At 36.5% G+C, this 13,530-nt stretch overlaps 1 protein-coding gene across 1 annotated transcript in view; it reads right to left on the bottom strand.

Annotated features, from left to right (window-relative positions):
• Nucleotides 1-8,995: 8,995 nt before the first annotated feature.
• The window catches only part of fgf11a (fibroblast growth factor 11a), a 63,093-nt gene continuing 58,558 nt past the window's right edge, over nt 8,996-13,530 (bottom strand). The window contains exons 4-5 of the mRNA XM_084110280.1: nt 12,052-12,250; nt 8,996-9,693 (exon numbers count right to left, since the gene is read on the bottom strand). Of these exons, the coding sequence (XP_083966406.1) occupies nt 9,557-9,693; nt 12,052-12,250 (336 nt within the window). The 3' untranslated portion in view covers nt 8,996-9,556. The remainder of the gene's footprint in view (nt 9,694-12,051; nt 12,251-13,530) is intronic.

Below are 13,530 nucleotides of genomic sequence, written 5' to 3' on the forward strand. Positions count from 1 at the left end.
GTAGTCACTGAGTCTTCCCCCAAAAGTGCTCTTTAAATAAGGAAATCTGTTTGAATCCACGCCAGCATATTTATTCAGTTCTGGGGTGCTTTTGGCGCAAGATGAGGTGTAGCATTAATGTGCAGCACTTTTATGTAATTCATCAGAGCTGTTAAAAAGAATTATGCGGCTTTATCCCACCAATTAGATTAAAGGATGAGATTTATTCCGCTGCTCTCGAGTGTTGACACTTTGATGGGCCTTTTGAAATCAGAGGTCAGGGGATTGCTGAAGTTTTTCCTCCACAGATAAAAGTTGGAAACGGCTCTTTTTGGAAAGCCTGCTTTTTGTGTGGGAACGAAGCGAAAGACTCTTGGAACACATGCCACCCGTCTCCCGTTCATCCTTAATTCCCGTCCAGCCATAATGGCGCCGTCCCACCATATTCACTGTTTGGTCCTCTGCCAATTTAATCATTATAGAAGTCAACTTAACAACCCATAACTAATGCTGACTCGCCTGTATAATTCTATTGAGATGACGAACGCTGGCACTTACCTGAGCGCCAATTAATACGCTTTACTTTAAACAAGGGCATTGAATTATACGTTCATCTGAATGGCTGTTGTTGTCACAGAGCGTTTACGCACTCACAAGCAGAGAATAAAACAAACGACACTTTGGTTTTACAATCATACAAATATATTAGTTTTATTCAATAATGTTTAATAATACGTCTCCCATAGACTTATAGAAATAGATATAGATTCTATTGCAAATACGGGGCTGAGAGTTTATGCAGAATAGAGTATTAAGAGTAACAGTGAGTTAAATACTAAAACAGGAATCATCCTCCTCACCTTTTTTTTTTTTCTCATTTTAATTGTTAATGTGTCCAGTAAATATTGGTACATGCATGACTGTATTGGGTTGTTCCTTCCAATATTGCAAAATACCACAGATGTGCTGTTTCCGTCCAAGTGGTCCAGTCGCACGAAGCCACAGTTCGAGCGATTCTGTTGAGTCTGTCCGGGTGGTTATTGGTTTCTGTAGCTATAAAAATTAAAAATAGTGTCATCGTGGCTTTGACTGGAAGACCTTTGCTTTGTCTTGGTTTGGAAGACAAGAGAAAAACGAATATGGTTTATTTTCCTTTCTTTTGGAAGACTTCCTTACAATAACTTGGATAATCCATGCAGAACATACAAAATTCGATATGAAGCAGACTCTCATTGTCCATAAGCACATCTCCGACTTGGAACTGATGTGAGGTGGGCATTTTAATATGCACACACTTCAACGGTGACGGCAACAAACCAGCAGTCAGTTTTGTTGCAGGAGATCCCAAACAGTGTCCATTGAGGGTTTAAGATCATGACCTCTGTTGACCTTTAGATCAGGGATCAACATTCAACACACAGACCAAGAGTTCGGGCCCATCGCCATTGGTCACCAATTGTCTTTTTGATCTTCCCAAAGTGAGCTTAAATGGGACCGTTTGCATCACAAGGTTGAATGGCAACAACTCATATCCACACTGTTTCACTGATTTATACCAAGCAAACACAAATAAAACTGACAACCTTTTTGTTTTCAGGGACACAAAAACAGACAGTAAAAACACTGACATATTGGTTCATGATTCATATGTTTCAAAGTGTCACATGTTTAGGACCACAGACAGATGGAATGAAGAAGGGACTTAAAAAAATAACTGATAATATATATATATATATATATATGTAATATTATAAAATTATAATAAAATATTTATAATGATTTTCTTAAAATATTACATATTCAATTCAAAATAATAAGTTATAATACCTATTTTATAAAAATAAAAGTTGAACTGCTTTTCATCCTGTGAGATGGGGAAGCCAAGGTAAGAGTTTTTATAGATTAGACAGTAAAAACTGTTACATTGGTTCATGTTTCATATTTTTAAAAGTGTCAATAACCGTCAAAAGAGAGATGGAACATTGGCCGTTAAAAAGAATAACTGATAATAATAATATAGTTTTATAATTATAATTATATTCAAATACTTAATATTCCATTCAAAATAGGTAATAATACTACATTGTAACAAAAAAAGACAAAACAAAAACAGTTGTGACTGTATTTCAGATTATTTCACGTAAAATCGAGCCAGGGGAGACTCGTCCAACATCATCTCTTTCCAGCCACATAAACAGCAGTTAAACCCTAAACTAAAGGTTACCTCCACGGGACCGTGGGAGAACTTTGTGATTATACTAAAGCTGGGATGGGGCTAAAGAACTCAGATTTCTAAAGGTCACTCTCGCAACACACATCTGCTGAGAGACTAACACCCCACTGCTGTGTGTGCAATGCAGATGTGCGTTTAAAATGCAGCAGAGTTTCTCTCTCGTGGTCACACACACACACACATACAGAGGCAATGACATTCAGCTGAGGGGAAGCGTGGTACATTTGCACAGCGCTGTTGTGAGGGCTAAGAGATGTATCCTGGGGGACGAGACTTTGGTCGAAACATGGGAGGAGGGTTGAGTTTTTGTCTTTTCTGCTGCATTGCAGATACTGGGTTGGGGCTACTCCTCAAAGTCACGCACACATGAACACACACACACACACACACACGCACGCAAAGCAATTACAGACACTGACGATCAGTAAATACAGGGGCTCTGCAGCTGAACAATTCTCTTATGTAAAATAATCTATCACACCACTGATGTTGAAAATATATCTTCAGAATCCACCTAATGCAAGAAGAAAATCACATCAAACTAATATGTATGCACTTCTCATGTCTGGAAAATGATGTAGTTCACTTTAACTGCTGTTGGTAATGATGATAAACTCATGTCTGATTGTCTATTAAGAGCTCAGACTGCAATAAATTATAACATGTATATGTTACACTTTATATATATATATATATATATATATATATATATATATGACACAAACCACAGCAAACCACATCACTCTGGAGAAACAAACCAAAAAAAAAAAGAAAGAAAAGTAAATGTGCTGCATTTTAAAACCCCAAAGGATTCTTGCAAACAATATGTGAAAAAAATCCAACCAAAACTAAGTGCCAACTAAAACATTACCTGAGGAAAATATGAATTTTAAAACAGGCCGCTAACAGCAAACAATGCGAACTTGGATGTTTTATAGATTCTATCTAAGAATGGACACAAACACACATATAAAAATAATGTATATTAGCAGCACACACACAAACACAGATGATAGTGGCTTTGTTCACACTGCACACAAATCTGATTTGGTTTTCAAATCTGATGACTTTGTAAATGAGGCAATGCGATCCGTCTGTTCAGATATTAGTGAATATAATGATGTGAAGTGTCAGCAGGATGCTAAGAGACTTCACCACAACCGAGTCACTGTCATTTAGAAAGGGGGATGGACATTTTGCGGTATTTTATGCATTAAGGCATAAAGTGTGTCAAAAATGCTGACTGTGATGGTGAAAGTTACTTTTAAAAGTAATGTTGCAATATTCCGTCACTCCCTAAAAAAGTAACTAATTACATTACTTAGTTACTTTTTATGGAAAGTAATTTGTTGCATTACTCTTTCTCACCTGGGCTTGCTTGTTTGTTTTTAATAACAAAAAAAATATATTTTTTGCTAACATAAAGGCCTTTTCACACCAAAAGTGAATAAATTCACGTCTGTACAGAAGAGGGCGCTGCTCAAACAAACCTTTCTGCTGTTCTGCTGTTCTGGATCACAGAAGAATAGGATGCTGAAGAAAGTTTATCTAAAGTCATTGTTGCTTATTAGTATGGCTGAATTGGATCATCGAACACTGTAAAAAAAAATTACATCCCCAAGTCAAAAATTTCAAGTGACCGATAACATCTAAATTTTTCAATGGGCCCAAGTGAAATTCTTGTTGCAATAGTCTGTTAACATTGGCTCAATGAGAAATAATACGTCAGACTAATTGAAAAATTTAGATGTTATCGGTCACTTGAAATTTTTGACTTGGGGATGTAATTTTTCTTTTACAGTGAAGGTCAGCAGCAAAGATATTGGTTAATGAAGTAAGATCAAATACATAAAGTACATTTGTGTTATTTAACATTTAATCATGGTTTTTTTAATATTCTGAGTTTGCATTTCACTGTTTTTATTCATTTTCAGGAATACTGAATCTGTTTGTGCAAGTGAGATATATATGCCTGTTCGCATTAGTCTACAGTAACCATCATGTTTTCACACACAACGCTTCTGCACTTACTCATGATGTCTCTCAACATTTGGACAGGAGAACTGTCAGTCAATACATGGGAAACTTGCATTACTTATTTGACAAAGTAACTCTTAAAAAGTAAATTTAAAAGTAATGCATTACCTTAGTTACTTGGTAAAGTAATCTGATTACATGTGTTACTTGTAATGTATAGTGCTCACTAGATAAAGTTAGAAAAAAATAGAGAAAAAGAGTCTAAATACAGAGCTCCAGATAATTTTGAGCACTTATATGACGTTACACACATACTGAATCCCGATTAACAACACAACAGCAAAAATGACGATCTGAGTGTTCAGCCAGAGATGACTAAAAAATATTAGAAATCTGATTGATTTCAAACCACATGGATGTGGTTTGTTTTTTGATTTGTTTGTTTTTGCTATTTTGCAAAAAAGAAAAGTCTTTTTGCAGTCCGTCTGAACAAAACCAATAGGTCAGATTTGAAAAATCTATCTGAAATAACCTGGAGAGAAAAATAACATCTGTTTTTAAAGCATTTATCGACAATGAGTCAATAAAAGGGAGTGAACGTGGAGCATTATGGATCAACCCCATCCTGCAGCACAGAGAAAGGCAATCAGTGAAAAGGAAGACAACGTTTTAATTCTCTGTGTGTGTGTGTGTGTGTGTGTACTGTATGTGCAAGGGGGGATCACAGTGTTCATGTCACAATAAATGATTTAATTAAGCACTAAGTAATACTGATGAGCAATGCATACTTAATATAATCATTTGCAAAAAGCTTTGTAATTGCAGATTGTTAATATTATTGCTTGGTAATTAATTCAATGTGTAATATGTGCGACATAAACACTTAAAGTTGCTAGCTAATTTATCAGTGTAGAGTTAACACAGCAAGATCAGTCTGTTAATTATCTGTTAAGAGCTGATTACAATTACACAGACTAACCCTAACCAATAACCCAACATCATAATGACTTTCTGACCCAATGCTCATCCGCTGAAGTGCCTGTATCCAGTCTAGAAAGACTGGAACTCGTGCAAATTACAATGAATAGATAGATTCAACTTAAATGAAATACCTTAAATGCAAACATATGCACAACATTGATGGGCAACACACACACACTGACAACATGACCAGGACATTCAAAGAAAGAAGAAACATAAAAAGACAGAAATATGATGTGCCATGTGTCAGTTTAGTAAATGTATCAAATTTAAGTTTACAAGGTCATCTCTATCTGTACACACGTACAGTGTTTTAATGGCTTGGCTATTCTGAAAAGCATTAGCCCTTAGCTTTCATCTTCTGGCCTCTGTGTTTATGGCTGAAAAATAGCAGGGAGATTGAGAGAGAAGCACTTAGCTGTGCACAGAGAGTGGTTTCATTAAAATAATTGTTAAATCACCCGATCTGGCCCTTATGCGCACGCCAAATATATCAAAGCAAAAATAGTACTAATGTTCTTTTTTTTTTCCTTTTTCCTAATATTATGTTGTATTCACAATCAGCTCAAAGTGTCCCAAAGCAGATGTTATAATGGTAATTTAAGTGACAGTTATGGCATTTCATCTTCTTTTGTACTCAAGTATTGGATTAGAAAGCCCTTACAAACACATGTGCCTTTTTCGTTCAGTCAGGTTACAAGTTAGCACAAGCCCCACCGTGACATTTCAAAGTTTGAAAGAAGAGTGGGGATTGGAGAAGCGAGACATTTGAAAGTAACTATCAATTTCATGGTCTAATTGTGATTAAACTGAATGACTGAACCATGCTAATCAAAGCACAGTTGTGCCTTCATACGACATTGCCTTTGTCATTTATTCAACCTTTGCTGTCTGTCCTGCTGGATTTTGTCTCAGTGTCGCATCCAGCTGTTACATAATCATGTGCTTTGGTCAACTTTTCCTTGATTGTGATTACAACAACACATGGACCTGCAAAACCTTACGTAAATAGCCCTTGAGATATTACTGAACCTTAAACTGTGGCAGCTGAATGAGCTGTGGACAATGCAAGACTTAAAGATTAACTTTGCCAATTTTCAATCCGCTTTTTATTGTTATAGTGTCGGTAGGATATGTAAAAGAACAATGTTTACTTGTTCTCCATGTTACCTGGACCGACAAATTGGCCTGGAACACTGTTCGTAGTCATATAGTTTGAAATGTTGACTACAAACATGGAGGTTTTTCAGATTTTCTGTCGCACCGCTCTCTCCGTATTTACGATTCTTTGCATGACTGCCTACAACGGTCTGGATCCTTCACTGGAAATCGAAATTAACTCACTCCCGATAAACGTTGACTCTTTGAACTCTTGCACCCGCGATCAACACAAGTCTACACCTATTTTGGTGCTTTCAAGTCATGTTGGAAAGATCATATTTACGAGTTGAATGCACATGAACGGCAACACAAAGTCATAAACACCAGAGGGAAGCTCAGGATTTTCTTTGAGCCACGATCTGCACGAGTTAGTGGCGTGTCAGTGTTGTCAATACAACAATATTTATAGGTATTTAGCAAGCAGTGACATTGGCAGGCTTTGTTATTTATTTATTTATAAGTTACAACCATATGATAGAGTTTACAGTGGCTTCCTACCTTAATTAAAAACATAAAAAAGCAAGACACACCTGATCCACATTCTTTGGTCTTCATTTTCTAGAAGTAGAGTTAAAAACCTTGCTGTATTTTTGTGTAGTTCATTAAGAGAAGGTACACTGCCATCTTGGTCCGACGAAAGTGACTTGAACGCACCTGCCGTAAACACGACTTCCCAACTCGTAAATACGAACTTCCCAAGAGGACTTGAATGCAGCAAAAGTTTGCTAAGAGGTATTTCCTACTAAAGCAAAGCGGTATTTGACTCTGGTAAGCTTATCCACAGCAGATGGTGGGCCTGGCCTTGGATGGCAACATGCCCAGTGCATTATGGGTAAGTTTTCCTACCTATTTGGCATCTATTTTCTCTAGTCAGGTAGCACTGATTTATTTGTATGCACCTTTCTACTGTACAGGCAGCCGGATGTTATTGAAAGCCCATGCATTTTGCCAGTGGCAAAGTCTCCCTTTAAGAAAAGCTAGAGTCTGAGATGAGCAATGTTGTTTGCAAAACTAAAAACAAATTATAGAGTATGAAGAAAAATCAAGATGCCTTATAGTCTTATTGATGTGTACCTAGAAGCAATGAGATGCAGAATATTTGCTGTGAACTGTAATCTGGGAAAGATTGACATCCTGATCGAAATGTTGAAGAATTTCGCAAACATTCCAGATTTTTAGTTTTTTCACTTTGGTCTTAATAACTTTGTTTCTCCCAATAATGCATTGCTGCAGGGGACTGAACCTATAATTATCGCAGACATAATTTCCTCAACACCAGGTGCACGTTATGAGAAATTATTCAGCTCAGCAGAAGGAAAGTTAGATTTTTGCACTTTGTTTAAGCTCTGCTCTTGATACCACAGTGATGAAATAACCAGCAAGTTCTTTCTGTATAGGGACCCTAATAATTATGTATTTAAATAGGGAACATTTTTTACATCCAAAATTATATTATAGCTACATTATATACACAACCGTTTAAAAGTAAACAACTCTGTCACAAATATCTATCTATCTATCTATCTATCTATCTATCTATCTATCTATCTATCTATCTATCTATCTATATACATATATATATATATATGAAATAAACTATTCTTTCCAACTTTCTCTTCATCATAAAATCCTGAAAATCATATTTTCCTAAAAAATATGAGGCAGCACTGCTGTTTTCAAACTTTATAATAATCAGAAATGTTTCTTGAGCAGCAAATTTCTGAAGGATCATGTGACACTGAAGACTGGAGTAATGATGCTGAAAATTTTAATTGTAATAACATTTCACAATATTACTGTTTTTACTGTATATTTAATCAAATAAACTTTGACTTTTTTCAAAAACATAAAAAAAAGCTTACCAACCCTAAACTTTTGAACGGTTGTGTATTATTAAATCATATTTCTATAATGTAGGTGATATGCATGAAAATATAATCAGGACTATTATTGCAAAGGAAGAAGTGCAATGTGTCACCAGGTTCCCTAATAGCACTCAAAACACATTTTCATTTACATACTGATAGCTGATATTATTAACAACTGGAGGTCAGACGTTACAGCTCTGTTTGTGCAAGGATTCCCAAAACGATTCCCTATGAGCTCCTCCGGGTCCAATTCCCCGGTTTTATCAGAAGAAAATAAAGCAGAATTGGACTTTTCAGCACTTGTGTTGTTTCATCTGGCTTGGTGAAGTGCCTTTGCTCTCAGGCAAATGTAATAGAATAAAACTGAATGTAGGGACATGAACTTTGGGAAACTTGCAGCCTCAGTAGTCAGCACATCTACTTTGAAAACTCTGCTCTAAAGCAACACGCATGCTAAGAAGGGAGGAGAGCGAGTGCAGCTGTACCAATATTGCTCTCTGGGCATATTGCAATGAGGAAAACAACGACTTATCATAACAAAATAAACAATAATGCCACCCTCCTCTGATATGAGTCATCTTACAAATGATATTGTATTACTGTTCACGCACACACTCACACACACACATACACACGTCCACCCTCCACAGACTCATCAGCGCAGGAGCCAGTGAGCATCATCATTCTAAGAGGAGGGGAACTTTTATTTAGTTAGTTATTTGGTGTGTGTGTGTGTGTGTGTGTGTGTGTGCATGTGGCTGCATCCTTAATGTTCCCCGTGAGAGTGTGCGGGGCTTTTCCTGTGTTGTGAAGTGGAAAATGGCTTCTGTCTCAAGCTAATCAAAGTGCAGAAGAGGTAGAGAGGGGAGAGGAGATTACAAACTAGGCTTAGAGATGGCGGGGAATCTCTGTAAAAAAAAAAAAAAGAAAACAGATTTGGGGGATCTATAAATGTCTGAACAAAGGAAAAGAAAGGGTTTAAATGTCAAGCATGAATCGCTTCACAAAGAGGAAGTGTTTCTTCTCGAAATACGAAAAAAGGAGAGGAAGACGAAGATCCTTTCTTTCAGGTGTTGCTGTTCTTACAAAAGCGGCACTGCCACACTCTGACCCCAGACCATTACGGTTATTATTGCTCAGTATTCCCTTGGTTAGGGAAGCAGGAGAGACCAAAAAGGAAGTGCGGTGGGCATTAGACCTATCGGCAAGGGTCTTTCGAGCCCTGATGCATTGTTGGAAATGTCAAAGTTCTGAGGATCGGTGGAGGGACTACAAAACATTGTTTGTACCAAACCTCCTGTGCCACTGTTGGCGATCATGGTGTGTCCGTGCAAATGAAGCGTTTCTTCTCCTGCCGCTAGGATGCTGTGGGGACGGGAAGCACTTTTTCTTTCTTGCCGTTTTTATGGACGGGCGAGTCTGAGGTTTTGGCTGTTTTCCTAGGCGGGCTTTGCTCAGCAACCTCATGTAGCGATGGCTCCCTGTACATGGCAACTGGAGAGACAGGAGAACAAGAGAGACTCTTAAAGGGACAGTTCACCCTGAAATGAAAAGTCTGTCAACATTTAACCACAGGTAACGTGAGTTAAGTAATCAGATTACTTTTTTCAAGTAACAAGTGAAGTTACACATTACTTTTACATTTACAACAAAATATCTGAGTTACTTTTTGAAATAAGTAACGCAAGTTACTTTGTTTTTCCAGGAATTAACTGACAGCTCTCCTATCCTCGTGTTGAAAGAAATCATGAGTAAGAGCAGAGGCGTTGTGTGTGAACATAATGGTTAGACTAATGTAAGCAGGCATTTACTCATTACACTTGCATGAAAACAGTATTTCTCAAAATGAATAAAAATACTTTAAATATACTTTATGTATTAAATCTCACTTTGCAATGTCTTTGCTGCTGACCTTAGATGATCCAATTCATACGGAGCCCCTAAAGGGACATGGTGATGGAAAAAATATGGGATCGGATGGGAGGGAAAACATATATTTCAATGCAAAGTTTTGTGTTCCCCTGAGAAACTTTGCGTTCGCTTGCAAAACTTTCTTCTTTGTGAGCAAACGCAAAGTTTACCAGGGAACGCACATTTTTTTGTGAAGGAACGCAAAGGATTTACGAGCAAAATTCAAGTTTCTCAGAGAATGCAAAGAGAAGCATTGAAGTATAGTTTCCCCCTTTTTTCCCCATCACCATGTCCCTTTAGGATCTTCATAAATTCAACCATACCAATAAGCAAAAATTACTTTATATAAACTTATATATAAAATTTTTTATAGCTGAAGTAAGAGGCTGCATTCGAAATCGCATACTTCCCTACTATATAGTAGGCGATAAACAGTATGTATCAAGAGTAGTATGCCTGAATTCACAGTACTCAAAAAAGAGTAGGCATAAAGTCCCTGGATGACCTATCCCTTCGGTGAGATTCTGAAGTGTGTATTTGATGGGCACTTTACTGTCCCATGAGGCCACAGGAGAGGATTTGTGAATGACAGTGAAGCGACGCAACTGACGCTGGTAGGTCACATGATAATGACAACATGGAAAATCTAGTACATCCAGATTACATTCATACTACAAACATTCATACTATATAGAGCGTATGTTTTTAGCTGTCGTGAATTACCAGTAATTACTTATTCAAAATAAGTACCTACTCAAGGGAGTATGCGATTTCAGACGCAGCCATTGTGTTAAACTTTCTTTTCCTGCACCCTTTTCTTCTGCAGTCCACAGCTGGAAGGTTTGTTTGAGCTGCACTCTTTACTGTACAACAACATAACGGATTACTTTCTATAAAAAAAAAAAAAAAATAAGTAACGTAATTAGTTCAGGGCTCAACCATAAGGACTGCCCGATGGCCTCGGGATAGTTGACGCAACTCTCACTGTCTCTTACTGAGAGATCTAGGAGTTTGTAAGGCCTTTTTGTATGCAATAACACTTTCCTTCCATGAAATGCGAAATACCTCTAGTTTAGTTTTTTTCCAGCTTCGCTGCTTTCTTAAGGGCCCGAGTGTGCTCGTTATACCACGGCTTTGGACTATTTTCCTTAATCTTCTTTAAGCGCAATGGAGTAACCGTGCATATGAAAGTTTGCATGTGTTTTTAAGCCTTGCCAATTTAAATATTCAAGCGCAAGAAGACGCGGAAGAGAGCTCGATTTCAATAGTGTGAAAAGTTTTGTGCGCACACATTCGAAGCACACGCCCAGCTCTCTTTCACGTCTTCATGCACTTGAAAGGACATATTCACACAAAAATTCGTCAAAAAATGCCGGTCTCGGCGAGTATCCTTGTAAACATAGTGTGTTATATCTTAAATGAACATAAACATATAATTTGATTATATGTTCTTATTTCATTACTGACAGTTTACATGTCTTTAACAATATTTGAAATTTAGGCTAGTAGTTTTTGGTTTCACAACCGTATTTATTAAGGTTATGGGTTAAAAACAATTACAATTTTATTTATTTATGACTTTTTTTGTGGTGGGCAAAATTTTGGCAGGGCAAGTAAAAAGTAAAAAGCACTGCATTTAATTTGCAAATCAGCATTTTATAATGATTTCTGAAGGATCATGTGACACTGAAGACTGGAGTAATGATGCTGAAAATTCAGCTTTGATCACAGGAATAAAATAAATTTTAAAATATATTAAAATAGAAAACATTTATTTTAGATTGTAATCATTTTTCACACTATTTTTTACAATGTTTTAACTGTATTTTTCATCAAATAAATGCATAAAAAAAAAAAAAAAAAAAAATTACTTACTGACCTAAAACTTTTGAATGGTATCAACAAATGACAAATAATTGAATATTTTAAACAAAGACGTACCCTCTATGAGCTTGGGCAGGAAGTGAGCAGCTCCTTTGGTCTTTTTGACCCGATTTCCTTTCATGACCTCTCCGTCCCGGTTAATGCCAATGTACCAGGCCCGACCCGACTGTGTTTGGCGGTACAAGATCGAGGAGTATGTCACATAATAGTTCTCAAATACACACTCCTTAAACTTACACTCAGGCGTGAAATGTTCCTGTAACAGAGATACACAGATAGTGAGTTAACCAGAATAACAGACTGTAACTGCTGGCTCATACTGTATATAGCATATATATTGAGTTCAGCAATATCGGGAGGAAAATGGACCTCACATTTCACTGCGACAGAATTGTGAAAGCATTAGTGATCCGAGGAACAGTAAATGAGGAAAGCGAACCCCCCTACACACTTTCTTATTACACATTTATCGACCACATGTGTTCTGTTCAGCGTAATCCCAAACTCAGACAAATTCCCAGACTCTCTTCATCCCTGCTGGAGACTCTCTCTCTCTCTCTCTCCTCCCATCCCATCTGTCTCTCTCTCTCTCTCTCTCTCTCTCTACCACCCTGTCATTTCGTAACCTTGTCAGGGAACAAACCAATTTCCAGGATTGATTGGGATCCTTGGTGTGACTGGTGAGCAGAGCAGCTGAATAAGGAGTTTACTCCTCTTCCTCTCTCTCGTGCTCAGATGTGTTTGTTTTGAAACACTCCCCTCTGTCACCAAAGTAAAATCGAGCCTTCTTCATAAAACAGATTCATATTTTCCCTGGTTTAATTGCATATCTGTAATCAAATCGTGTCCATTCAGGCTTTTGATCTTCCTGATGATTTTGATAATTGTGGCTCCTGTTTTAAAGTGCCCTATTAAAGAAAAGCATGTAATAAATAATAATAATTATTATTATAAGAATTAGTATATTATACATTATTATAATATTATTATACAGGAAGTATTTTAAATATTTAAAATAATGAATACAATTAATTAATATAATATAATAATGAATAATAAAATGTAGTTGCATTTATGGAAAGACTGAAATCATTTTATGCATATTTTTTCAACTTTCATCAAGGCTTGAACTGTACTTTAAACATCTAAAATTAAAAAGCTAAAATTAAAATGAAGCGTTCTTCATAAAAGAGGTTCAAAATTTACCAGGCTTAATAGAATATCTGTAATTAAATTGAGGCTTTTGACGGTTTTGATAGTCTTAAAGTGTGCTATCAAAGAAATGCATGTTATGAATAATAATAATTATTATTATTAAATATTAATATATTACAGGAAGTATTTTAAACACAATATGTCTAAAATAACGTATTAATATAATAAAAAATAATACAATTTAATTGCATTTCTATATTTTTTAACATTCATCAAGACTTGAGCTGGACATTAAACATCATTCAGAGTAAGGAGCTCAAAGTTAAAGTCTATGCCAACTTTAATTATTTAATCACCAAATTTAATTGAACTGGCGCTTCC

Source organism: Abramis brama (genome assembly GCF_963993115.1).
Source record: "Abramis brama genome assembly, chromosome: 3".
In the NCBI taxonomy this organism is placed as follows: Eukaryota; Metazoa; Chordata; class Actinopteri; order Cypriniformes; family Leuciscidae; genus Abramis; species Abramis brama.